Source organism: Micromesistius poutassou, assembly GCF_964030765.1.
Source record: "Micromesistius poutassou genome assembly, chromosome: 24".
NCBI classification, from domain to species: domain Eukaryota; kingdom Metazoa; phylum Chordata; class Actinopteri; order Gadiformes; family Gadidae; genus Micromesistius; species Micromesistius poutassou.
The window spans coordinates 2942230-2968652 of NC_140294.1; the positions used below are offsets into that span (position 1 = coordinate 2942230).

The 26423-nt window shown below is 44.6% G+C and overlaps 4 protein-coding genes across 4 annotated transcripts; all 4 read right to left on the reverse strand.

Moving 5' to 3' along the window:
• Window positions 1-866: 866 nt before the first annotated feature.
• On the reverse strand, window positions 867-1960 carry LOC311369772 (uncharacterized protein; the record flags this gene model as incomplete). Its single annotated transcript, XM_084487977.1, has 4 exons — window positions 867-1048; window positions 1169-1317; window positions 1566-1737; window positions 1831-1960. 4 exons carry the CDS (start codon window positions 1958-1960, stop codon window positions 867-869), a joined length of 633 nt encoding a protein of 210 aa, XP_084344103.1.
• A 3967-nt stretch (window positions 1961-5927) lies between these two features.
• On the reverse strand, window positions 5928-12712 carry LOC311369773 (uncharacterized protein; the record flags this gene model as incomplete). The annotated part of the gene is given in 3 exon segments (XM_084487978.1): window positions 5928-7668; window positions 11106-12244; window positions 12247-12712. Coding segments are annotated over 3 exon segments (3231 nt in total). The 3' UTR covers window positions 5928-6042.
• A 1785-nt stretch (window positions 12713-14497) lies between these two features.
• On the reverse strand, window positions 14498-16494 carry LOC311369850 (E3 ubiquitin-protein ligase TRIM39-like). Its single transcript, XM_084488068.1, has 2 exons — window positions 16384-16494; window positions 14498-16285 (listed from the first exon to the last, which is right to left on the reverse strand). The coding sequence occupies exon 2, from the start codon at window positions 16281-16283 to the stop codon at window positions 14661-14663; it is 1623 nt and encodes a 540-aa protein (XP_084344194.1). The 5' UTR covers window positions 16284-16285; window positions 16384-16494; the 3' UTR covers window positions 14498-14660.
• Window positions 16495-19525: 3031 nt separating this feature from the next.
• LOC311369847 (zinc finger protein RFP-like) lies at window positions 19526-21660 on the reverse strand. Its single transcript, XM_084488066.1, is given in 3 exon segments — window positions 19526-20975; window positions 20977-21469; window positions 21578-21660. Coding segments are annotated over 2 exon segments (1623 nt in total). The 5' UTR covers window positions 21468-21469; window positions 21578-21660; the 3' UTR covers window positions 19526-19843.
• Between the last annotated feature and the right edge of the window lie 4763 nt (window positions 21661-26423).

Consider the following 26423-nt stretch of genomic DNA (forward strand, 5'->3'; position numbering starts at 1 on the left):
CGCCATGGCCGGGGTGGCATCTGCATAGATGCATAGATAATGTCAATACCAAAGTTACAATAACAGTCTAACAATCATATCTCACTGTCTGAAAATCCAGTATGCAATTTTGCCTGCTAGAAGGAAGGAGAGGGGGCCAGATTAGAAAGAAGGGTTTCTCCAAACGGCTGATTAGTGTTTTATTGGCTAGGTGCCTTTGTGGACATTGTGAGGCTATGGCATCGGCAGTGGACAGCATGTGTTGTCGAGAGGTGGATGCCTACTGGGCCCTAGTGCAGGATTTAGTCCCAGCCACGGACATTACTTGCCTGACGCTCCATCCCGGGTTTGATGCTTGCTGCCTCAACCCGTTTTCGCTGCAAGTTGCATACCTCAACTTCAGGCAGGAGCATGGCGCTCTCCACGCCAGCAGAGCAGAGTATGTTTACACAAGACTAATTTACAATACAATTATACTACCTTATTATTATCCACCTTACACCAATACTTGTCAGTTCTCTACACAATTAACCAACTGTCAAAAGATTAGCATTTGATGCTCACAGTTAAGTGGATATCTAATTAAATGTACACACACTTAATTATTGAATAGAATGGAAACTGTTACATCAAATACTTTTATCCCCTCATTCTAGGCAATTCCGATATACAGCCTACAGACAGGTGGTCCGATGGGCACATGGGTTTCTGGGCAGGGAGATCAGGAAGGCGATACCCGCTTGTATTGTGGCTGCAATCAGGAGACAGTATCCAGAAGAAGGGGGAACATACAGAGGTTTCCAATGGCCCCATATGGGGGATGATCAATAAATAAACATATCTTTAACAAAATGAACACACTAAATGCCTTGGTGTATACAATGTATTTATTGTTTGAAACGTGAATGACGTTGAAGATATTCGCCGACTGCCTCATCCTTGGCGATCTTGTGGTGTGTGGATAGGGGGGCAGGTGCAGCTGAGGACAGGATGTTGCTGTCTTCTTGGAGGGACTGTGGTGACCTCATGTATGCCTCTCTTAGTGAGACCATCAGGGCCGATGCATATTCTAGATGAGGGAAAGAAATATTGAGATCACATTTAATGGAATAGTTAATTCATTGACTGAGTCAGGTAAAATTTGACTAGACTTAAAAAAATATCTTTAGAAACTGAATGAAGTTCTCACCATATGATGGTTTCTCTTTTATGGGTCGGACAACCCAGCCACCCTTGCGAAACCTGGGGTAACGGACTGCGTAGCGTGCCTCACCACTGTTTGTCCGGGATACGTCTCTGTCTCCATTCTCATTAAAATGGAGGACTGCTAAGAGAAGTCTATAGGAAAAAGGTACACTTCAGTATTAGGCACCACAACTAAAACAAAAAGAAAAGTGGTCTGACGCTGGCAATACAGTACATTCCAGCAAGAGGTTAAGGTTACTTTAATCACGTTTCATGAGGCGATCCTCCATGTGATGTAATTCTAATGAACAATTTGGACCTTTTTCAATGAGGTGCGTGCTACTATGTTAGACTGCATTAGATGTAGCCAGATTCATCCATTAACCCTAAGCAACATTTACCTGCTGTACATTCCAAGAAATGAGAAGCCGGTGTGCTTTGGTGCAAAGTGTAAGATGAGGGAATGGAATGCCTCCAAGGAAAATGTTTGGTGATCCGGTGAGAGTTGTCGAATATCCTTTAGCAGGGTCTTTTTGGAAGTAAGACTTTCCAACTTTATCGCAGCTGTTGATCCTGTACAAAACAGGATAATGTATAATAACTATTACAAACACTCAACAAGGCATGATTACATTTAGTTAACATGACCTCTGTACACTGTTGTACCTGGTTCCAGCCACTGCTTGTCCCTTGCCTCTCCTTCCAGAGGTGGGTGTTCACATCGCGGAAATGACGGGTAGCTGTGTTCATGTACATCTTGAACGTGGTTCAGCATGCTCTGCCACTTGGCCTCCATTACATCAGGATCACCATTTGGGGTGGAAGCCGCAGTCCAGTATAAATGGTTGACAATAGCGGGTTTCCAGAGCTTAAGATCCTCGCAGTCCTTCTCCTTGGCCGCAGCATCAATTGATTTTTGTAGACCTATTCCACAGCAGAAGCATGACATATTGAAAAAGGTAATAGAATCAGAAATAACATCCAAACAAAGCAAAACTACGGTACCAACAGAGCGTTACATACTTTTCCCAACATGCCAGATGTCGTAGAAATGGCTTGTTCCTTCCTTGACATCTGAAAATCAGCGCACTTAGTGAGTGCGGATAGTGTACTCATGGAAGTATGGATATCGGAACACACATGTCATCAGCTACAAAATGTTTGCTAATGCAATAGCCAAATGTGTTGTGGGCCTATGTTGCTAACTAGCTGGAGGATTGCCCAATGCTCAAATCACTTCTCTATTCCGCCATTAATACACTAACACATTAGGAAATCACCAAAACAGTAGTTAAAAGAGGTAAAAGTAAGACTTACTCGGCTAAGAGACAGCTTTCGGTGCAAAGCATTTCTGCTAGCACTAGCAGTGGTAGCACTCGGTCCTCCAGTCCCGCCCGCGCCAGTTTCAAGTGGATCCTTTGGCTTTGAACTTGAAACCATCAAGTGAACAGCGGGAACAGCATCAGCGATCAGCCTCACATGATCCTTACTCCGAAATCCCATCTGAGACTCCAACAAATCTCCTTGTCGATAGCTCTCCGGAGTGAAATGAGCGCTACAAATCACCGAGTGTACGGTGACAGACGCTGCCGTGAAGTCTGCTCTCTTCACCTGCATGAAACGCACCCATAAACGAAAAGCCTTGCTTTTCCTTGACGGAAAATGATGGACACGATGTTCTGTCAGGCAGGAATTTGTGCATCCTGCACAAACACAATAATTCACCATGACTAAACTCAATCGCAAACTCAATCTGTCTCTTGCTACCGCTCTCGTACTACGTCGAAACCCACAATGAGAGAGTGGCGCGCGAAAGGGAGTGCCTCTGCCTACGTCATAGGACTTGTTGCTAGGGGGTTCAACGATAGGTTAAAAATTGGCGCATTTTCATCAAATTATATATTTTACGTTTTGTGTAACATAGTAATTTCTACGTTTACGTTTTTAGAAGACCTTTTCAGACAATATCATGTATTGAGTAGGATATAAATTAAACCTGCAAGTTGCTCTTTAAGATTCATAATATCAGAGAATATTGCCGTCAGTTCGGCCACGCTGCAATGAATGAGTAAAGATCGTAAACACGTCGGGAGAAAAAAACGTTTATTTTGACAGATATGCCCGAAGTTACTACTTTACAACCTTGTTGATGACCCACATTTGTCCCGTATCCCTGAACGTATCCCTGGCCACGGGAGCGCGCATGGCATGCGCGCTCCCGCGGCCCGGGATACGGTTCTTATAGGGGGTAACTACATTCACCGGCTTCCTCTATCTTCTGCGCCACCTTTTTAAATAGATTGCCGTTTCTCGTTTTCCGACGGCGACAACAACACATATACCGTCACCTTCTACTTCCGGCTCACGACCCCCGGAAAAGATCTCGAGCATGCGCAGAACGTGAGCTCCGAAACGATGCTGTTTACATGCAGGTAGAGACCAGACTATGAACGACTTATCTAGGTGTTCTTATCCGATTTAGCTTGTCTGTTCACGTGCCGATTTTTGTGCGAAGTAGATCGGATAAAGGTGTTTACATGCAGTCCTGTTGAGGTCTTATTTGTTTAGTTACCCGATTATGACTCATGTAAACGTGCTGACTGTGTGGACTACAAAGATGGCAGAACGCCCCACCACACGCCACCTGATCCGCTAATGAACAACCTCGATTCATCACCGTAAATCGAAACTCTCGCTCAACTCTTGCGATAAAATCAACGACGTGAGTGAGACGTTACGGGAGGAGGGCAATAGATGACGTCAGAGCGCACAGACGTGATGCGGAAAGGAATAAAGAGTATTGCGATAGTCTGTTAAATAACAGGATGTGTTTTGGTTTTCAACGATTACTGCAATGAATAATTTTTATTCACATCGGGAGTCAGTCTCAATTTGTGTGCTTGAAGGAATACACTTAAGTTAACGTTGTGTTCGCTTAATAACCACACTGGGAACATAAGCAGCGCTGCTGAACTTTTTCTTTCCACTGTTTGCCACTGGCCATGTGTGTGTGTGTTTGTATATATATATATATATATATATATATATATATAAATAAAGGGTTAACTGGAAAGGGTTCTCTTTGCTCAGCCTGCATATTTATCTGTTTTGATGACCATTTACTGGTACACCTCAAATCATAGGTTGGGATCCACTGATCTAGAACATCAGGAACCATGACCACCTATCAGCTAGAACCCATAGACTGTAAAATAATATGGGCTGATACCACAGCAGTGTTAAATACTTGATGCTGATTGGTCAATAACATTGCCAGGGTGTCCCATTATTTTTCAATAACGGGACACCTCAACCGTCATGTGACTCGGGGAGGGCTGTCAACCCAGGCCGATGCGTTCACTATCACCAGCGCAGAGAGCACACTGGTGGCTTTCAGTACGTCAGTCTGCAGACGCGTGGGCGATGGCAACTGGCCCAAAGTGGTTCAGAGTACTAAACGCTGCTGTGTATTGTTGACTAATAACAGTAGACCAACGGAGGTTAGACCCGAGACTTCGACCACTTAGATAGTCGCTGTTGGGGGGGGAAACATTGTCCGTCCAAAACCTGTTCCCATCAGTAGAGGCGGACCCAAAGGTAGACGGCGACAGGGGAATTTAAATGAATGCAAAGAGGTTTAATGTAGGGGTAAGGAGGGGATGAGAACAACAGATCAGGAGGTGGAAAGGCGATGGCGGAGGACGGAGCTGAGCTGAGCAGGAGAGTGGACGAGGGAGATGAGCAGGCAGGTGAACAGGCAGGTAGGAAAAGGTCACAGGAGAAATCAACCTGAGTGTACAGGTCAAGGAGCCGGTGCTACGGATGGAACCACGGTGGTTGAAACAACGATCTGGGGATGAGTGAGTGAAGAACCGGGGTGGATGAACTGCAGAGCAGATGAGATGGAGGTGGATAGTAGGGGGGGGGGGGCTTAGAGCAGGTGAAGGGGAGTGATGGCAGGGAGCCGGGAGATTGAGTGGATTGCCACGCCCACCACGCACACACACACACACTCACACACACAGCAAGAGAGGAAGACAGAGCGGGATTACAGGAGATACAAGAGAGAGGGAGAACATGAGAGACACAAGAAATGACAGTGCCAATGTCCAGGCTCAGTGGACATAGCCTGGCCATAGAGCAAGGCCGTCACAGGGGGACCTGGCTACCCAGAGAAGCCAGGCTGGGTCCATTCTGTCCCCAGGAGAGGGAGACAGAAGTCCACTTCCTACTGCAATGTATGAGAGACAAGGAACTAAGAGGGGAGGAAAACTAGAGAGAGAGGGGGAGACACAGCGAGGTGAGGACAGAGGAGACAAGGAGAGTGAGGGAGAATGAGGGAAGGAGGGAGAGAGAGAGCGAGGGAGAGTAAGGAGAATGTAGATATTCTACTGAGTAAAGATTGTATTCAGATTGTACCTATTCTACTGAATAAATATTGTACTGAGAATGTACCTATTCCACAGAAAATTACCCCATTCTACTTTTTGTAAATTTTTATTGAAATAAAAATCCAACATACATTTGATTAGCATTCATAATTCAAAAATATAAACAAATAAAGACATTTTCAACTTGCTGCAAACATGTTTATATATATATATATATATATATATATATATATATATATAATTTTATATTGGTAAACATATAAAAACAATCGGTAAATCAGACGTTGATTAGTAAAGTATATGTAATGTAATCATGGGTTACATTTAATAAAAGTCAGGGTTATTATCTTATTGAATTTATCCTTGTTAGATGACAGCAGTGCAACATCAAAGCAGTTCTCTCAGATCTCACGAAGTAGAGATTCTAATTCAGGAACCAACCTCAGTTGTTTTGGTTGTTTGATTAATTTATTATCAAACAAAGGCCCTAGTCTGTTTGATTGACAGGTGAGATGATCAGGGGGGCAGAGTTGTTACCTTCATAATCATTGAGACCTGGACAGAGGAATGGATAGAGAGGCTCTCTAAAGGTGCAGCCAGTAGCAGAGTAGATATGAACCCTGGCTTCCACATCATAGAAGGAGACCAGACCCTCATCATAATCAACAAACACCCCCACCTTCTGGAGCTCAGCTCTCAGAGGGAGATGGACAGAATGGTTATCTCTGAACAGCAACCCATCCTTGTTGTAGTAAAGAGGCCAGTAACCATTCTCAGGGTTCAATATGATTTTGCCTATTTTGTTGATGGACTCTCTGGCCACTCCTAAACGCCATAAAGTCTTGTCTTTAACCTGGACCTCAAAGTAAAATCTCCCTGAGGAGAAGCTCTGCCTCGTGAGAACATACATTTTCTGTGTAAATCTCTTAGGGTTGTCTGGGAGTTTCTTCACTACACCTCCATCATGTACTTGTTTCCCATCCTCAGACAGGATGAGACTGGGATGAGCTGTATCAGGATCCAGAGTCACATCTACTTCATACTGCTGGACCCTCTTCAGTTCAGCATCAGGTAGCTTTTTCATCTCCATCTTCAGTGTCTCCTCCAGCTGATCCAGGGATCTCCTCAAGGTCCCTACGTATGACGGAGGACAGACCTCCACCGTCGTCCAGTCCCTGGTGGGTGGAGGAACCTTCAGGGATCTGAAGGCCTGGAGGAAGCGGAGGTGGTCTTTAGTGTGTGAGAGCTGCTTCACCTCTGAGCTTCTATTGGTCAGTTCTTCTATTTCCTGCTCCAGCTCTTTGATGAGGCCATCAGCTTGTTTCTCTGTGGGTTTCAGTCTCTCTTTAACCATTCGGTTGAGATCATCCTGGCACTTTCTAATGCAGCGCATCAGAGCAGTGAGGACCTGCACACCATCAGCTATCTCTCTGTCTGCGTCTGCTTTGCTCCGTTTAACTGTGTCTTTAATCTCCTGGATATTTTTTTGTCTCTCCTGGATCATCTGCTGAACTTCAGCCTCTATCTTCCCCAGCTGGGACATTTTCACTTCATATTCCTCCTTTAGAGGTACAACAGGATGGGACTTGTGGTCTGTCTCTGTGCAGAACTGACACACAAACACCTCTTCAGTCTTGCAGAAGAGCTCCAGAAGTCGGTCGTGTTTCTTACAAATCCTGTCTTCCAGACGGTCCATAGGCTCGACCAGCCGATGTTTCTTCAGGCCTGTGACTCTCTGATGTGGCTCCAGGTGGGTTTGGCAGTAAGAGATAAGACACACTAGGCAGGACTTCATGGCCTTCAGCTGGGTCCCAGTACAGACGTCACAGGGAACTTCTCCTGGTTCCACACAAGGCTCCTCTTTTACTCGTACAGAAGTTCCAAACCGATGGACCATCTCTGATAAGAGGGTATTGACCCGTAAATCAGGTTTTGTGTTGAAAAGCTCGTTGCAAACAGGACATTTGTACTTGACTTTTTCATCCCAGAACTTTGTAATACAGGTTCTGCAGAAGTTGTGTCCACATGGTGTGGAAACTGGGCTGCTGAACCCATCCAGACAGATGGGACATGAAACGTTCTCCTCAGACCAGGAAGTGTTAGCAGAGGCCATTCCTAGACACAGGCAACAAGGTTTATGTATTGAGCAATTTGAGCAATTACATTATTGTACTAATTCCATAACAGGAAGAGAGGTTGTAAATTTGTGCTGTTTTACTCACCTTGCAGAGGTTTCTGTCTGTCAGACTCAAAACACAGCTTATGTTTCTCCTGAATGGAAGAAATGCTTCCAGGTCGTGTGGCTTTGGTTTCTATGAACTTTAACCTTCGTTTACTCAACATGACGTCCTCTCCTCTCCTCCCCTCACACCTGACTCCGCCCCTAACCCCTGGCTCCACCTCCACGGACACACGATTCACTGATGTTTCAACTTTCACAATCTGACTTTGGGTACTTTTGTGTTAATGTGTGTGCTCCTCTTTGTCAAGTTAATATGTGTAAAATATTTAAAAGAAAAACCGCAGAGAGCCGGTCCAAAACCAGAGACATTGTGGTGATTTATTGGTGATTTGGCACATTAACTGTAATTAAGAGCTATACAAAAACAATTTACTTGACTTGACTTTGCCTGGGACTGGTATTTTCTCGAGTGTCTTTACAAAAACAACCCTCCCCCTGTGAGCCCAGGTTAAATGTGTTACACGGTTGTTAATTAATATAGAGCCAACACTGGTAGTTACATAAGGCTTATCTCCCAGACTCTAACCTCATAAAACAGCTGCATCACGTGACTCAGGGTAGGGCAGACAAACCAGACCAACGAGTTTACTATCAAGAGACAACCAGTGTTGGGGGTAAAGTGCTACAAAAGTAACACGTTACCGGTCATATATTATTCTTAGCAGTAACAAAGTAAAATAACGTGTTACTAATAGAATTTTGGTTATATTATTCCAGTTACTACGTCCAGTAAGTAACTGGTAACAGGTACACTAGTGGTTTGGAATAGGCTAGCCCTCCAGAGCCCTAAGTAGCCTATAGGTCTAGACTAAGTGCCTTCAATAGTTGTATTTATCAGCTAGTAAAATGTAAAAAAAATAATAGTTATATATAATACATTATTTTTTGAACGTAACTTGCCAAACAACGAGACAACACAGAGATCACCAACGCAGAGAAAACATTGATGGATTTCAGCACTGCAGTCTGCAAACGCATTGGCGATGGCAACTGGGCCAAAGCGGTTCAGAGTACTAAACGCTGCTGTGTATTGTTGCATAATAACACAAGACCAACGTAACCAAGTTATATTTGAAACGTCAACAACTTGGATAGTTGCGGTTGTGTCAAACATTGTGTGTCCAAAACGTGTAACCATCAGTAGGGGTGGACTGAAAGGCAGACAGCAACAAGGGAATTTAAATAAATGCAAAGTGGTTTATTGTAGGGGAAAGAGAATGACAAATCAGGATGTGGAAAGGCGATGGTGGAGGACGGAGCTGAGCTGAGCAGGACAGCGGACGAGGGAGATGAGCAGGCAGGTGAACAAGCAGGTAGAAAAAGGTCACAGGAGAAACCAACCTTAGTGACCAAGTCAAGGAGCCGGTGCTATGGATCAAACCATGGAGGTTGAAGCAATTATCTGACGATGTGTGAGTGACGAACCGGTGTAGATGTACTGCAGAGCTGATGAGACGGAGGTGGATAGCAGGTGGGGAGCTTGGAGCCAGTGAATGGGAGTGATGGCTTTCAGGGAGTTGGGAGAATGAATGGATTGCCACACCCAACATAAACACACACCCACACACACACACACACACACACACACACACACACACACACACACACACACACACACACACACACACACACACACACTCTATTGAATGAAGAATTCATTCAACTTCTCTGCAGTCTGAAACTGCTGTGTGGGGAGCGGGACAGAGGCGTAGCACTGCCTGCTAGATCCATGAACGCTACAAGAGATTCTACTGGACTGCCAACTCATTTGGTATGTAATGGATTCATTGTTAATGGTGTTCATGATCATTAAGGTATTTGTAACTATTTGTTGTTTTGTAATGTTTGTCAAATGGTTTGGCAACAGTGTTTCATCATTCATGCCAATTAGGAAATTTAATTGAACTTAATTGAATCAAGAAAGAGAGAGATGAAGATAAAAAAAGATGGAGGAAAAGAGATGAAAAAGGTGGAGGGGGAGAATCAAAGAAAATGAGAGATGTGAAGGAGATATTGACAAAGAGGACAAGTGATACAGAAAGAAGGTTAGAGATACAGAAAGACGGATGGAGAGAAAGACCAAACACTGGGGGAGAGAGAGAGGCACAATATATACAGATGAGACAGAGAGATGAGGAAGGCAGAGAGAAAAAGTAGTATAGTGGGAATAGGAGGAGAGAGAGAGAGAGAGAGAGAGAGAGAGAGAGAGAGAGAGAGAGAGAGAGAGAGATGAACTTTGATACACTGTGTGGATGGAAGACACAGGCCTCATTCTGCTGACACAGAGACACACATCAATGACAGCTTCAGCTTCACTGAATGAGAGAGGGAGTCTCTCCCTCTCTCATTCAGAGAAGGGACGGAGGGAGGGGAGGAGGGAGGGGAGGAAGATATTATTCAGTAGCTATTGAGAATGTAGCTATTCCACTGAATACATATTGTAGAGAATGTTCCTTTTCCACAGGATATGTCCTGATCTACTTTTGTCCATTTAAATTGTATTCAAGAAAGTTAACATTTTATTATGTTGTCATTCATAATTCAGTATGAATTACGATAAACATTTTGTTTTAAAAACTGGATTTTCAGCTAAACTTAAATTTAACAAAGTCAACATTTTGTAATTGCTGATGCTGATTGATCATTGAATGTATAAAAAACACAAACAAGAGGAGAGGAGACAGAGATGGAGAGAGATATGAAGAGATGGAGAGAGAGGGAGAGAGAAAGAGAGGGAGAGAGAGAGGGAAGATTGGAGAGAGAGAGGGAGGGGGTGAGAAAGGGAAGGTGGGAGACAGAGAGGGGGAAGAGAGAGAAAGTGGGAGAGAGAGAGGGAGAAAAAGGGAGAGTGTGGTGAAGAGAGAAGAGAAAGGGAGAGTGAGAGGAGGGAGAGAGAATGAGAGAGTGAGGGAGAGTAAGGAGAATGTAGCTATTCCACAGAAAATTACCACATTTTATCTTTTTGCACATTTTTATTGAAATATAAAGTGTACAAACATTTGATTATGTTATCATCATAATGTTCTACTTGCCCCAAATATTTAAAATTGTTGATATTGTTGCATAAAAACATTCTGTCAATCAGACATTGATCAATATAGTATGTGTAATCTGATCATGTATCATGGATTATATTTAATAACAGTAAGGGTTATTATCTTATTTCATTTATCCATGTTAAAAGAAAGCAGTACAACATTAAAGCAGTTCTCTCAGATCTCACATAGTAGAGATTCTAATTCAGGAAACATTAGTTGTTTTAGTGGTTTGCTAATTGTATTATCAAACCAAAGGTTCTAGTCTGTTTGATTTACAGGTGAGATGATCAGGGGGGCAGAGTTCATACCTTCATAATCATAGCGACCTGGGCTAAGGAATGGATAGAGAGGCTCACTAAAGGTGCAGCCGGTAGCAGAGTAGATATGAACCCTGGCTTCAACATCATAGAAGGAGACCAGACCCTCATCATAATCAACAAACACCTTCTGGAGCTCAGCTCTAGGAGGGAAAAGGACATCAGGGTCATCATTAAATAACAACCCATCCTCGTCGTAGTAAAGAGTCCAGTAACCCGTCTCAGGGGTCAATATTATCTTAACTATTCTGTCGATGGACTCTCTGGCCACTCCTAACCACCATGCAGTCTTGTCTTTAACCTGGACCTCAAAGTATAATCTCCCTGAGGAGAAGCTCTGCCTCGTGAGAACACATGCTCCCTGTGTAAATCTCTTAGGGTTGTCTGGGAGTTCCTTCCCTACACCTCCATCTTGTACTTGTTTCCCATCCTCAGACAGGATGAGACGGGGTTGAGCTGTATCAGGATCCAGAGTCACATCTACTTCATACTGCTGGACCCTCTTCAGTTCAGCATCACACAGCTTCTTTATCTCCATGTTCAGTGTCTCCTCCAGCTGATCCAGGGATCTCCTCAAGGTCCCTACGTATGACGGAGGACAGACCTCCACCGTCGTCCAGTCCCTGGTGGGTGTAGGATCCTTCAGGGATCTGAAGGCCTGGAGGAAGTGGAGATGGTCTTTAGTGTGTGAGAGCTGCTTCACCTCTGAGCTTCTATTGGTCAGATCTTCTATTTCCTGCTCCAGCTCTTTGATGAGGTCTTCAGCTTGTTTCTCTGTGGATTTCAGTTTCTCTTCAACCGTTTGGTTGAGATCATCCCGGCACTTTTCAATGCAGCGCATCAGAGCGGTGAGGACCTGCACACCATCGGCTATCTCTCTGTCTGCATCTCTCCTGTTCATCTGTACTGTGTCTTTGATCCCCTTAATCATACATTTTCTCTCCTGGATCATCTGCTGAACTTCAGACACAGTCTTCCCCAGCTGGGCCATCTTCACTTCATATTCCTCCTTTAGAGGTACAACAGGATGAGACTTGTGGTCTGTCTCTGGGCAGAACTGACACACACGCACCTGTTCAGTCTGGCAGAAGACTCCAGAAGTCGGTTGTGTTTCTTGCACATCCTGTCTTCCAGATGGTCCATAGGCTCGACCAGCCGATGTTTCTTCAGGCCTGCGACTCTCTGATGTGGCTCCAGGTGGGTTTGGCAGTAAGAGGTAAAACACTCTAGGCAGGACTTCACGGCCTTCAGCTGGGTCCCAGTACAGACGTCACAGGGAACTTCTCCTGGTTTAACACAAAGCTGCTCTTTTACTCGTAAGGATGTTCGAAACTGAGTGGCCAGCTCTGATAAGAGGGTATTGACCTGTAGATCAGGTCTTGTGTTGAAGACCTTGTTGCAAACAGGACATTTGTACTTGACTTGTTCATCCCAGAACTTAGTAATACAGGTTCTGCAGAAGTTGTGTCCACATGGTGTGGTGACTGGACTGCTGAACACATCCAGACAGATGGGACATGAAAAGTTCTCTTCAGACCACGAAGTGTTAGCAGAGGCCATTCCTAAACACAGACAACAAGGTTTATGTATTGAGCAAGTCCATTATTTTTGTAAATTCCATAACAGGAAGAGAGGTTTCAACTTTGCTCAAAGTTATGCTGTTTTACTCACCTTGTTGTGACTTGTTGTGACTTCCTGAACGAGAGAACTGCTTCCTTGTCGGATGGCTTTGGTTTCTATGAACCTTAAGTTTTGTTCCCTGAACAAGTCATCCTCTCCTCTCCTCCCCTAACACCTGGCTCCTCCCTTTACCCCTGGCTCCACCCCCACGGACACGCTGTTCATTGACGGTTCAACTTCCACACTCTGGCTTTGGCTGCATTCATGCACTGTAATTCAAATACGTTGATGTGTTTTCGAATATGTTTGAAACACGACAAAACACAGACCAAGAGCTGGTGAAAAACCAGAGACATTGTGATGATTTAATGGTGATTTGCCACTGGAACTGGGATTAAGAGATTTACAAAGACAATTGATTTGACTTTTCCTGATGCTGGTACTTTTCACCACAATCTTCATAGAAGCAATCCTCTCCCTTTGTGCCCAGGTTATATGTGCTATTATGGTTTATGATTTGATATTGAGTCAATACTGGTAGTTATATGAAGCTTATCTCCCAGACTTTAACCTCATAAATGTATAAATGTGTGTGAGTAAGAGTCCGCAGACGTCACTTACCAGAACGGCTGATCAAGAGAAAGAAAGAGAACAAGATATCGATGGAGAGATTATCTATATAAACTGTATACATAGATAAATAGATAGAGACCACGCTCTGATAAAGTGGACCAATGACAATCCAGGTCTTCAAGCCACGTTCCAGATCAACGTTCAGACTCCCCATGTCGTACGGGAGTCAAGCCAAAGAACAACACCCCCTCATCCAACAACATGGCAGCACTTATAACATAGCAGCTGTCCACACACACACGCACGGACGCACACACGCACGCACGCAGGCAGGCAGGCAGGCAGGCAGGCAGGCAGGCAGAAAGAGGGAGAGAGCCCTAAGCCCTCTATAGGACAGGGAAACCCACTGCTAAAAACCTAGAGGGAAGGAACCCAGAGACAGAGCCCAGAAGAGGGATCCTCCATCACCTGAGGCTGCTATCTTTCACCACAGTCTTTATAAAAGCAACCCTCTCTCTTTGTGCCCAGGTTATAAGTGCTATTATGGTTTGTGACTTTCTCCTCAGTTCTTTCTTGGCTCGTGTTATTCTTAAAGCTCCAACGGTCGACCAGCGACACCAACCTTTAAAAAACAGGAAAACAGAACAGAGAAACAGAAGACAGAAAGCTTCTCCTCCTCCCTTCTCCCTCGGTGCGGCGGTGGGAACAACTAAAGCGCCACGTGGAGCAGTGTGGTTTGCTTCGGTAGTGCCGGGGAACCCTGAGGTGAGAGACAGAGAGATGGCCATGTCTGAGCCATGAGCAACACGCGCCAATGTTGCATGTAGTCACTGTGACCTTTGTGTTAGTGTGTTACACATGTTGGGTTGTTGCATGGTGGACATTAAAAGTAAGATGACTCATCAGCTATTTTTCTATTTTTATTTAAATCAAAAAAGTTGTCATACATTCATACATTTTATTGTGTTTTCAATCATGATTCAGGAGTAAAATAATGATTTGATTATTATGATGCAAATTAATCACTGAAAATAGTTCTACATAACTGCAACCATAAACAATTGTGTAGCAGTAAACCATTAAAAAAAACATGAGAAAAAAGACAATGAAGTATGTACATACTGTAATGTAATAATTTACAATGGGTTATATTTTTTAATAGTCAGAGTTATTTTCTTAATTAAATTTTTATTTTTAAATAACAGCAGTATAACATTAAATCACTTCTCTCAGATCTCACATGGTAGAGATTATAATTCAGGAAACAACATTAGTTGTTTTGGTTGTTTGATTATTTTATCATCAAACAAAGGTCCTAGTCTGTTTGATTGACAAGTGAGATGATCAGGGGGGCAGAGTTTTTACCACCCTCATGATCACATGGACAGAGGAATGGATATAGAGGCTCAGTAAAGGTGCAGCCAGTAGCAGAGTAGATATGAACCCTGGCTTCCACATCATAGAAGGAGACCAGACCCTCATCATAATCAACAAACACCCCCACCTTCTGGAGCTCAGATCTCAGAGGGACACGGACATAAGGGTTATCTTTAAATACCAACACATCCTCGTCGTAGCAAAGAGTCCAGTAACCCGTCTCAGGGGTCACTATGATCTTACCTATTCTGTTGATGGACTTTCTGGCCACTCCTAAACACCATGCAGTCTTGTCTTTAACTTGGACCTCAAAGTAAGATCTACCTGAGGAGAAGCTCTGCCTCGTGAGAACACATGCTCCCTGTGTAAATCTCTTAGGGTTGTCTGGGAGTTCCTTCTCTTCATCTTCATCATGTACTCGTTTCCTATCCTCAGACAGGATCAGACAGCGATGAGCTGTATCAGGATCCAGAGTCACATCTACTTCATACTGCTGGACCCTCTTCAGTTCAGCATCAGGCAGCTTCTTCATCTCCATGTTCAGTGTCTCCTCCAGCTGATCCAGGGATCTCCTCAAGGTCCCTATGTATGACGGAGGACTGACCTCCACCGTCGTCCAGTCCCTGGTCGGTGGAGGATTCTTCATGGATCTGAAGGCCTGGAGCAAGTGGAGGTGGTCTTTAGTGTGTGAGAGCTGCTTCACCTCTGAGCTTCTATTGGTCAGATCTTCTATTTCCTGCTCCAGCTCTTTGATGAGGTCTTCAGCTTGTTTCTCTGTGGATTTCAGTCTCTGTTTAACGATTTGGTTGAGATCATCCTGGCACTTTTCAATGCAGCGCATCAGAGCAGTAAGTACCTGCACACCATCGGCTATCTCTCTGTCTGCATCTGCTTTGCTGCGTTTAACTGTGTCTTTCATCTCCTGGATATTTTTTCGTCTCTCCTGGATCATCTGCTGAACTTCAGCCTCTATCTTCCCCAGCTGGGACATTTTCACTTCATATTCCTCCTTTAGAGGTACAACAGGATGGGAATTGTGGTCTGTCTCTGTGCAGAACTGACACACAAACACCTCTTCAGTCTTGCAGAAGAGCTCCAGAAGTCGGTTGTGTTTCTTACACATCCTGTCTTCCAGATGGTCCATAGGCTCGACCAGCCGATGTTTCTTCAGGCCTGTGACTCTCTGATGTGGCTCCAGGTGGATTTGACAGTAAGAGATAAGACACACTAGGCAGGACTTCATGGCCTTCAGCTGGGTCCCAGTACAGATGTCACAGGGAACTTCTCCTGGTTCCACACAAGGCTCCTCTTTTACTCGTACAGAAGTTCCAAACCGATGGACCATCTGTGATAAGAGGGTATTGACCCGTAAATCAGGTTTTATGTTGAAAAGCTCGTTGCAAACAGGACATTTGTACCTGACTTTTTCATCCCAGAACTTTGTAATACAGGTTCTGCAGAAGTTGTGTCCACATGGTGTGGAAACTGGGCTGCTGAACACATCCAGACAGATGGGACATGAAACGTTCTCCTCAGACCAGGAAGTGTTAGCAGAGGCCATTCCTAGACACAGGCGACAAGGTTTATGTATTGAGCAATTACATTATTGTACTAATTCCATAACAGGAAGAGAGGTTGTAAATTTGTGCTGTTTTACTCACCTTGCGGTGGTTTCTGTCTGTCAGACTCAAAACACAGCTTATGTTTCTCCTGAATGGAAGAAATGCTTCCACTTCATGTGGCTTTGGTTTCTATGAACCTTAACCTTCGTTTACTCAACATGACGTCCTCTCCTCTCCTCCCCTCACACCTGACTCCGCCCCTAACCCCTGGCTCCACCTCCACGGACACACGATTCACTGATGTTTCAACTTTCACAATCTGACTTTGGGTACTTTTGTGTTAATGTGTGTGCTCCTCTTTGTCAAGTTAATATGTGTAAAATATTTAAAAGAAAAAACGCAGAGAGCCGGTCCAAAACCAGAGACATTGTGGTGATTTATTGGTGATTTGGCACATTAACTGTAATTAAGAGCTATACAAAAACAATTTACTTGACTTGACTTTGCCTGGGACTGGTATTTTCTCGAGTGTCTTTACAAAAACAACCCTCCCCCTGTGAGCCCAGGTTAAATGTGTTACACGGTTGTTAATTAATATAGAGCCAACACTGGTAGTTACATAAGGCTTATCTCCCAGACTCTAACCTCATAAAACAGCTGCATCACGTGACTCAGGGTAGGGCAGACAAACCAGACCAACAAGTTCACTATCAAGAGACAACCAGTGTTTGGGGTAAAGCGCTACAAAAGTAACGCGTTACCAGTCATATATTATTCTTAGCAGTAACAAAGTAAAATATCTTGTTACTAATAGGACTTTGGTTATATTATTCCAGTTACTACGTCCAGTAAGTAACTGGTAACAGGTACACTAGTGGTTTGGAATAGGCTAGCCCTCCAGAGCCCTAAGTAGCCTCTAGGTCTAGGCTAAGTGCCTTCAATAGTTGTATTTATCAGCTAGTAATATATATATATGAAAAAAGAATAGTTATATATAATATATAATTTTTTGAATGTTACTTGCCCAACACTGGAGACAACACAGAGATCACCAGCACAGAGAAAACATGGATGGATTTCAGCACGGCAGTCTGCAAACGCATTGGCGATGGCAACTGGGCCAAAGCGGTTCAAAGTACTAAACGCTGCTGTGTGTTGTTGCATAATAACACAAGACCAACGTAACCAAGTTATACTTGAAACGTCAACAACTTGGATAGTCGTGGTTGGGTGAAACATTGTATGTCCAAAACCTGTTACCATCAGTCGAGATGGACCCAAAGGCAGACAGCAACACGGGAATAAATGCAAAGAGGTTTAATGTAGGGGTAAGTGGGGATGAGAATGGCAAATCTTGAGGTGGAAAGGCAATGGCTGAGGACGGAGCTGAGCGGAGCAGGACAGTGGACAAGGGAGATGAGCAGGCAGGTGAACAGGCAGGTAGAAAAAGGTCACAGGAGAAATCAACCTGAGTGCACAAGTCAAGGAGTCGGTGCTATGGATCTAACCGCGGTGGTTGAAGCAATGATCTGACGATGTGTGAGTGAAGAACCAGTGTAGATGTACTGCAGAGCTGATGAGACGGAGGTGGATAGCAGGTGTGTGGTTTGGAGCCGGTGAATGGGAGTGATGGCATTCAGGGAGCCGGGGGATTGAATGGATTGCCACACCCAACATAAACACACACACACGCACGCACGCACGCACGCACGCACGCACGTACACACACACACACACACACACCAAGAAAGGGAGACAGACCGAGGAACAAAGGGAGACAAGGGAGAGGGATACACAAAAGAAACACAAGGAATGACAGGAGGCATGGCCGTAGCCTTGACACATGGGGACTTATTGGCATTACGCACGTTGCTGTTGTTTTGAAACACATCTCAAGTGACACTGGTGTTTTCTGTGTCTCTCTTCAATTATGTCTGACCCATGATTTCCTGTTTCCAGAGAGAGAGAGAGAGAGAGAGAGAGAGAGAGAGAGAGAGAGAGAGAGAGACACACACACACACAGTGGTAGAATATATGTCCACTTTGGCCAATAGAAAGCTGAGGAGATCCCTGCCATCGTCCAGGCTCAGTGGACACAGCCTGGCCATAGAGCAAGGCCGTCACAGCCAGACCTGGCTACCCAGAGAAGCCAGGATGTGTCCATTCTGTCCCCAGGAGAGGGAGACAGAAGCCCACTTCCTACTGCAATGTATGAGATACAAGGAACTAAGAGGTCAATACTTTATTAAATCATACACATCCAGAATTCATTGAACCAACTCATTTGGTATGTAATGGATTCATTGTCAGTGGTGTTCATTTACATGATCATTAAGGTATTTGTAACTATTTGTTGTTTTGTTGTGTTTGTCAAATGATTTGCCAACAGTGTCTCATCATTAATGCCAATAAAGATAACTTAATTGAATCGAAATTGAGAGAGATGAAGATAAATAAAGACGGAGATTAAGAGATTAAGAAAGGTGGAGAAGGAGAATGAAAGAAGATGAGACATGAAGGAGAGATTAGCAAAGAGGAGAGATACAGAAAGATAATTAAAGATACAGAACCACAGGAGAGAAAGACTACACACAGAGAGACAAGGAAAGATAAAGAGAAAGATACGGTGGACCAGGAGAAAAGGGAGGCAAGAGAGAGAGAACTTTACTTCACCGTGTGGATGGAAGACACAGGCCCAATGCTGTTACCATAGAAACACACATCGATGACACTTCACTATAGGAGAGGGAGGGGGAGAGGGGGATAGCGAGAGGGGATAAAGAGAGAAGAGGAGAGAGTGAGGGGAAGAGAGAGAGAGAAGATGGGAGAGAGGAGAGGAAAGGAGGCACATGAGAGAGAGGGTGAGTGAGGGAGTGAGAGAGGAAGACAGGGAGCGAGAGAGAGAGAGAGAGAGAGAGAGAGAGAGAGAGAGAGAGAGAGAGAGAGAGAGAGAGAGAGAGAGAATGTTCGTCCTACCTTCGGCCAGATGTTAGTCTAGCGGTTTTCCTCCTCAATGTTTCAGTTAACTCTATTCCGAATGACGATTGTACATCAGCAAACGTCACAAGAAACGGATCACCCACCTCTGTGTGTGTGTGTGTGTGTGTGTGTGTGTGTGTGTGTGTGTGTGTGTGTGTGATTGTGTGTGTGTGTGTGTGTGTGTGTGTGTGTGTGTGTGTGTGTGTGTGTTCTTTAAAATCTGGGCTGCCTAATTTAAAGTTCTTCAAATATTTAATGAAAAAAAATAGAATGGTACAGAAATCGAAACATAACATTTAATTGAAATTTGAAAAGTGATTTTCTGTAATGTATAGATTATGATAAACAATCGTATTATCCCGCACACAAGTTAGCAATAAACCAAAAAGAAAATACAGAAAAACACACATGAAGAATATAATGGAATCGAATCATTGGGTAATATTTTAAGTTAGAAAGGGTTATTTTCCTAATGAATTTATCTTTGTTAAATGACAACAGTACAACATTAAAGCAGTTCTCTCAGGAAACAACATTAGTTGTTTTGGTTGTTTGATTAATTTATTATCAAACAAAGGCCCTAGTCTGTTTGATTGACAGGTGAGATGATCAGGGGGGCAGAGTTGTTACCTTCATAATCATTGAGACCTGGACAGAGGAATGGATAGAGAGGCTCTCTAAAGGTGCAGCCAGTAGCAGAGTAGATATGAATCCGGGCTTCCACATCATAGAAGGAGACCAGACCCTCATCATAATCAACAAACACCCCCACCTTCTGGAGCTCAGCTCTCAGAGGGAGATGGACAGAATGGATATCTCTGAACAGCAACCCATCCTTGTTGTAGTAAAGAGGCCAGTAACCATTCTCAGGGTTCAATATGATTTTGCCTATTTTGTTTATGGACTCTCTGGCCACTCCTAAACACCATAAAGTCTTGTCTTTAACCTGGACCTCAAAGTAAAATCTCCCTGAGGAGAAGCTCTGCCTCGTGAGAACATACATTTTCTGTGTAAATCTCTTAGGGTTGTCTGGGAGTTTCTTCACTACACCTCCATCATGTACTTGTTTCCCATCCTCAGACAGGATGAGACTGGGATGAGCTGTATCAGGATCCAGAGTCACATCTACTTCATACTGCTGGACCCTCTTCAGTTCAGCATCAGGCAGCTTCTTCATCTCCATGCTCAGTGTCTCCTCCAGCTGATCCAGGGATCTCCTCAAGGTCCCTATGTATGACGGAGGACGGACCTCCACCGTCGTCCAGTCCCTGGTGGGTGGAGGAACCTTCAGGGATCTGAAGGCCTGGAGGAAGTGGAGGTGGTCTTTAGTGTGTGAGAGCTGATTCACCTCTGAGCTTCTATTGGTCAGATCTTCTATTTCCTGCTCCAGCTCTTTGATGAGGTCTTCAGCTTGTTTCTCTCTGGATTTCAGTCTCTCTTTAACCATTCGGTTGAGATCATCCTGGCACTTTCCAATGCAGCGCATCAGAGCAGTGAGGACCTGCACACCATCAGCTATCTCTCTGTCTGCATCTGCTTTGCTGCGTTTTACTGTGTCTTTAATCTCCTGAATATGTTTTTGTCTCTCCAGGATCATCTGCTGAACTTCAGCCTCTATCTTCCCCAGCTGGGCCGTCCTTACTTCATATTCCTCCTTTAGAGGTACAACAGGATGGGACCTGTGGTCACCCTCTGTGCAGAACTGACACACACACCTGTTCAGTCTGGCAGAAGAGCTCCAGAAGTCGGTCATGTATCTTACACATCCTGTCTTCCAGACGGTCCATAGGCTCGACCAGCCGATGTTTCTGCAGGCGAGCGACTCTCTGATGTGGCTCCAGGTGGGTTTGGCAGTAGGAGGTAAAACACACTAGGCAGGACTTCACGGCCTTCAGCTGGGTCCCAGTACAGACGTCACAGGGAACTTCTGCTGGTTCAACACAAGGCTGCTCTTTTACTCGTACGGACGTTCCAAACTGATCAACAATTTCTGAAAAGAGGATATTGACCCGTAAATCAGGTTTTGTGTTGAAAAGCTTGTTGCAAACGGGACATTTGTACTTAACTTGTTCATTCCAGAACTTTGTAATACAGGTTCTGCAGAAGTTGTGTCCACATGGTGTGGTAACTTGGCTGCTGAACACATCCAGACAGATGGAACATGAAAAGTTCTCCTCAGACCAGGTAGTGTTAGCAGAGGCCATTCCTAGACACAGACGACAAGGTTTATGCATTGAGCAATCCCATTATTTTTGTTTATCCATAACGGCAAAATGGGTTTTAACTTCTCTCAAAGTTGTGCTGCTTTACTCACCTTGTTCTGGTTTCTGTCTGTCAGACTATTTAATGCGTGTTATTTTTCTCTTGAAAGGAAGAACTGCTTTCACGTCGGAGTGCTTTATGTTTCGTTTCCCCAACATGACGTCCTCTCCTCTCCTCCCCTAACGCCTGGCTCCTCCCCTAACGTCTGGCTCCGCCCCCACGGCACATGAGCGTACTGCATTAATGCGCACTGTGTGGCCTCTTCAAATGCGTTGATGTGTGTTCTCTTCTTTCTGGAGTTAAGAGAGCCGGTGCAGAACAAGAGACTTTGTGGTGATTTAGTGATTTGCGACTGTAACTGGGATCATCGGTGTTGTAGATCTATCCGGGTTCCCGGGGCTTCCCCGAATACTTTCAATCCAACCCCGATCCGATTTTCAACAGAAACAGAGAGCAAAGAGCTGTTTATTGGCGCTAAGCTGCTGTAGAAACTCTCCCCGATGTGCACGCGCACAGTGCACACACGAGCAGCAGAGCTGAGAGCAGCAGACAGCGATACAGTCTGGTCAGTGGGGGATCTCCTTTTGTTTTTGGAAAGTTTGTCCCGTTTGAAGTACTAGTGCACCCCCTGCTGGTAACAGTAGGTATTACACACACACACACACACACACACACACACACACACACACACACACGATGAGGGTGTGGTCTCCTTCTATGATGTGGAAGCCAGGGTTCATATCTACTCTGCTACAGGCTGCACCTTTACTGAGCCTCTCTATCCAATCCTTTGTCCAGGTCTCTATGATGAAGGTAACAACTCTGCCCCCCTGATCATCTCAAATGTCAATTAAACAGACTAGGACCTTTGTTTGATAATAAAATAATCAAACCAAAACAACTAATGTTGTTTCCTGAATTAGAATCTCTACTATGTGAGATCTGAGAGAACTGATTTGATGTTGTACTGCTGTCATTTAACAAGGAGAAATTCAGTAGGAAGTGAACCCTAACTATTATAAAATATAACCCATTGTACATCATTAGATCTCTTTTTCATGTTTAAAAGTTTAATGCTATACAATTGTTGATGGTTGCAGTTATGTATTAACTAGTTCCAGGGATTGATGTGCATCATAATAATCAAATCATTACTTTACTTCTCAATCATGAATGACGACACAATAAAATGTATGAATGTATGACAACACTTGATTTAAATAAAAATGGAAAAACAGCTGATGAGTCGATTTTAATGACCACCATACAACAACCGGACATGTGTAACACACTTAGACAAAGGTCACAGTGACTACATGTAAAGATTCTCCTCATGTGTGTGAGTACCATGACTTTGTCTTGTCATCTCTCCTCTCCTCTCCATCCTCTCCTCTTAGTTTCTCCTCTCTCCTTCCCCTCTCTTTTCTTCCTCCTCTCTCCTATCTCTCCTTTCAAGCTCATCCAGGATTGTGTATTATGTAGTATGTAAGTATTGTCTTGCGTACACATTACACGTGTTTACAAATTACCTAGGCAATATTCAGATTTATTTGAACAAATATTTGAAGTGCTTTTAGCTCTAATTTAGCCTTTTTTAAGACGCACAATTATTTTGCTCCACTGATCCATAGTTCAGCTCTACCCTCGAAGGACAGTGACTATAGACTAATTTACTCATCGCACTAAATGCTGTTAGCAGTACCTGTTCTTCCAGGTACTGCTCACTACACAAAACGTAACTTCATTCAAACATATACGGCGATCAAAACAACGTAACACTCGGGGGGGCTTGCAGCGGTGGAACTAGAGCTTTATAGGCTGGCCAGGGGGGGCCCAGGTAACTTCAGTGGCTCCATAGACCGTGATAGAAAAGTGAGTGTGGACCCCTAACCTGTCATCTAAAGGCCCTGACACACCTTTCTGACTGCCGATCGTCGGCAGAAAAGGCAGCCGGACCGATTTGGTCGTGGCCGATTCAACATGTGGAATCCGCTGAAAAGAACACAGACGGCTTGAAAAGATCACGGACGGCTTTGACGACGACCGATCGCACAGCACACACCGAACAGACTCAGGTCACCGAGCTCGCCAGACTGTCCGACAGTCCGACAGACTGTCAGACTTAATCCTCTGATGGCTGATTAGAGGTAGAAGTGATAATTCACTGACATTAGAGCTCTTCAATGTGGCAGCTAGTGTGGTCCACTAGGGGCACTTCACAAGAACTATTTAACGTACTCTGAATAGCCAGTGTCTCTGCCCCGGAACTGCAGCTCATAGCTCATTTATTACTCACACACACACACACACACACACACACACACACACACACACACACACACACACACACACACACACACACACACACACACACAACATGAAACAAAACTAAAGGAGGTTGAAACATCGTGGGAGGATACACACTCTCTAGTGCAAAGCGAGCAGCACACTGCGTCCGTCTGTCCTCCGTCTCTAGATTTGTGTTCCCCAAAGACTACGGTTGTCATGTGAGTCCGCAGACTGGCAGAGCGGCGCACGTCACTGGTTAAATGGACACTGCTCAATGGTTTAGTGATCGCTTCAGGTTGAAAGCATCGTGTAGTGGGGCCCTAGCTTTAGACGGGGCCCCACACTGAGGTAACTGGACAGAAAGAGATGGAATCAAACTCTAAACCCTGTTTCACTCTGTGTTGCTTTCATTCATTCGTTTGTTTGTTTGTTTGTTTGGGCATCCCCACGGTGATCACCGTGACAACGCTGAGCATCAGCGCCAGGAACTCGATGCCCAGGGTGGCGTCCGCCACCGCCATGGGCTGGTTCATCAGCGCGCCTTCGTCTTCTCCGCGCTCATCGAGCTCACCGCCGTCGACCGCCCGACCAAGCGGAGCTGGGCCCGGGGTGGCAGGGAAGCACCGGAGGCCCAGCAGCACCCAAAGGTCCAAATACTCCCATCATCCGTCACCATGACGACCTGCTATTGAGACATTAAGCAGATGCTTTTAGAGAAAAATAACTGTTGATTCAGTTAAAAACTGAAAGAAAGAAGGTTTACACTGACATGTGATTACGTATTCATTAGAGTATCTGTGAACAGCCATCGATATTCTAGGGTTTAGGGATTATCCTCCTCCTCCCTCCCCCTACCCATCCTTTCTTTTATCTTCACCCCTCCTTCCTCCAACTCCCCCCTCTCTCCTCCCCTTCCTCATCCTACCCCTCCTGTTCCTCAACACCTCCACTCAAACCCTTCATCCTCTTCTTCCTCCCCTCCTCCTCCTCCTTCCTTTTCTCCTCTGTGTGTATGTGTGTGTGTGTGTGTGTGTGTGTGTGTGTGTGTGTGTGTGTGTGTGTGTGTGTGTGTGTGTGTGTGTGTGTGTGTGTGTGTGTGTCTGTGTCTGTCCTCATCTCCACCTGAGAGTACCCAGCTGCAGAGCTGCTCCACTGGGCTTCAGTCTTCAGTGAGTGTTGCTGCATGTGGAGGCTGGCTGTGTGTCCTGACTCTCTGCTGCCTTCTCTTCCAGTATCTACTAGGTACCATCCTGGACCAACCAGGGACCAACAAGAACCTACCACAACTACCCCTGATAAACCTATGGATAATCATGATGGTGACCAGAGTCCGGGTCCAGTACACGGCACACGGCACAGGACTCTAGTAAGGAGTAGATGTAGGCAGAGATGGATTTTAGGGTCTTTATGTAGATTCAGGCGCATACAGGATTATGAATGTCAAATGTGTGTGGTATCTGCAATGTAACAGAATTGCAACCAAATATATACATAAATGAACTGACTACAACAGTGAAATAAGTTGCGCAATACAGTTGAATATAATATTAACATATAAGTGAACTGTAGCCTACTGTTCTTAAAGATAAATATCAGCATACCAGAGACGTAGCCACGGGCGGGCCTGGGCGGGCCTAGGCCCGCCTAATTGTCAGTCTTGCCCGTCCATTCAGAGGGCTTTCCTTCGTTTACGTTCACCATCTAAAAAAGGCACGCAAGTCAGCACTCCGCTGAGAGCTCAAGAATCAGTCAAATCGCGAACAACCGGCAGCTCCTCCCCCTCCCCTCCTGAACGTTTCTGTGAGAGCCCTCCCACTATAAAATAAAGAAATATAGCCATTATACATTAGGCCTGTCTGTCGGTTGAGGAGGTCTCTCTCTCGCTCTCTCTCTGCATGTGTGTGATAAGTTTTCATCTTTGCAGTAGGCTTGTCTTATACGGCCAATCTGTTTCAATTTGATGTGACGCACACCAAAGCTACGTTCATGCAGTTTTGCTGCATGTTTAAAATGTGTAGCCTAACGGTGAATTGTCAGCTGTGACCGAAAGTGTTGAAGCGTTCAATAAATGTGACGCGCCGATGCATCATGCAGTTTTGCGCAAGTTTAAAATGTTTCTGCGTAATTTGTCAGCTGTGATCAAATGCCTTTAATAAATTCCACCTTTATGTCATAAATATAACATGCCTTTGATTAGTGTTTGTATGGTCCATCTAATCTAGGCCTATCTTATGTTCGATCAAATTGGCTTTGCCCGCCTGTTTTTTTCTGTGCCCACCCATGTGGACATTTCTGGCTACGCCACTGAGTCTAAGGAGTCTCTTTAAGATAGAACGCATTAAGCGATGCGATGAGCCTCAGCCCATTCGTTTTCGGGCCTAAGTACATCTCCAGACCCCTGTGTCGGGACCCCAACACCAGGATGACCAAAAACTAAGGTAGGTCTGCCACATGCCGTCTCGCTACCGTCATGTCTGTCTGCACACCTGTCTATGGGCCTTGATCACACTACTTTCATACACGTCTGCCTGTCTCTCTTGTCTTTCTGTCAGTAGTTAAAGTTCAATTTGAAGGGCAAGTTCGCTGTAGAATGTATGTTTTAACATATT

Coding starts and splice junctions, on each gene's coding strand:
- LOC311369850 (XM_084488068.1), bottom strand. CDS start 16,283: ATGGCCTCTGCTAACACTTCCTGGTCTGAGGAGAACGTTTCATGTCCC.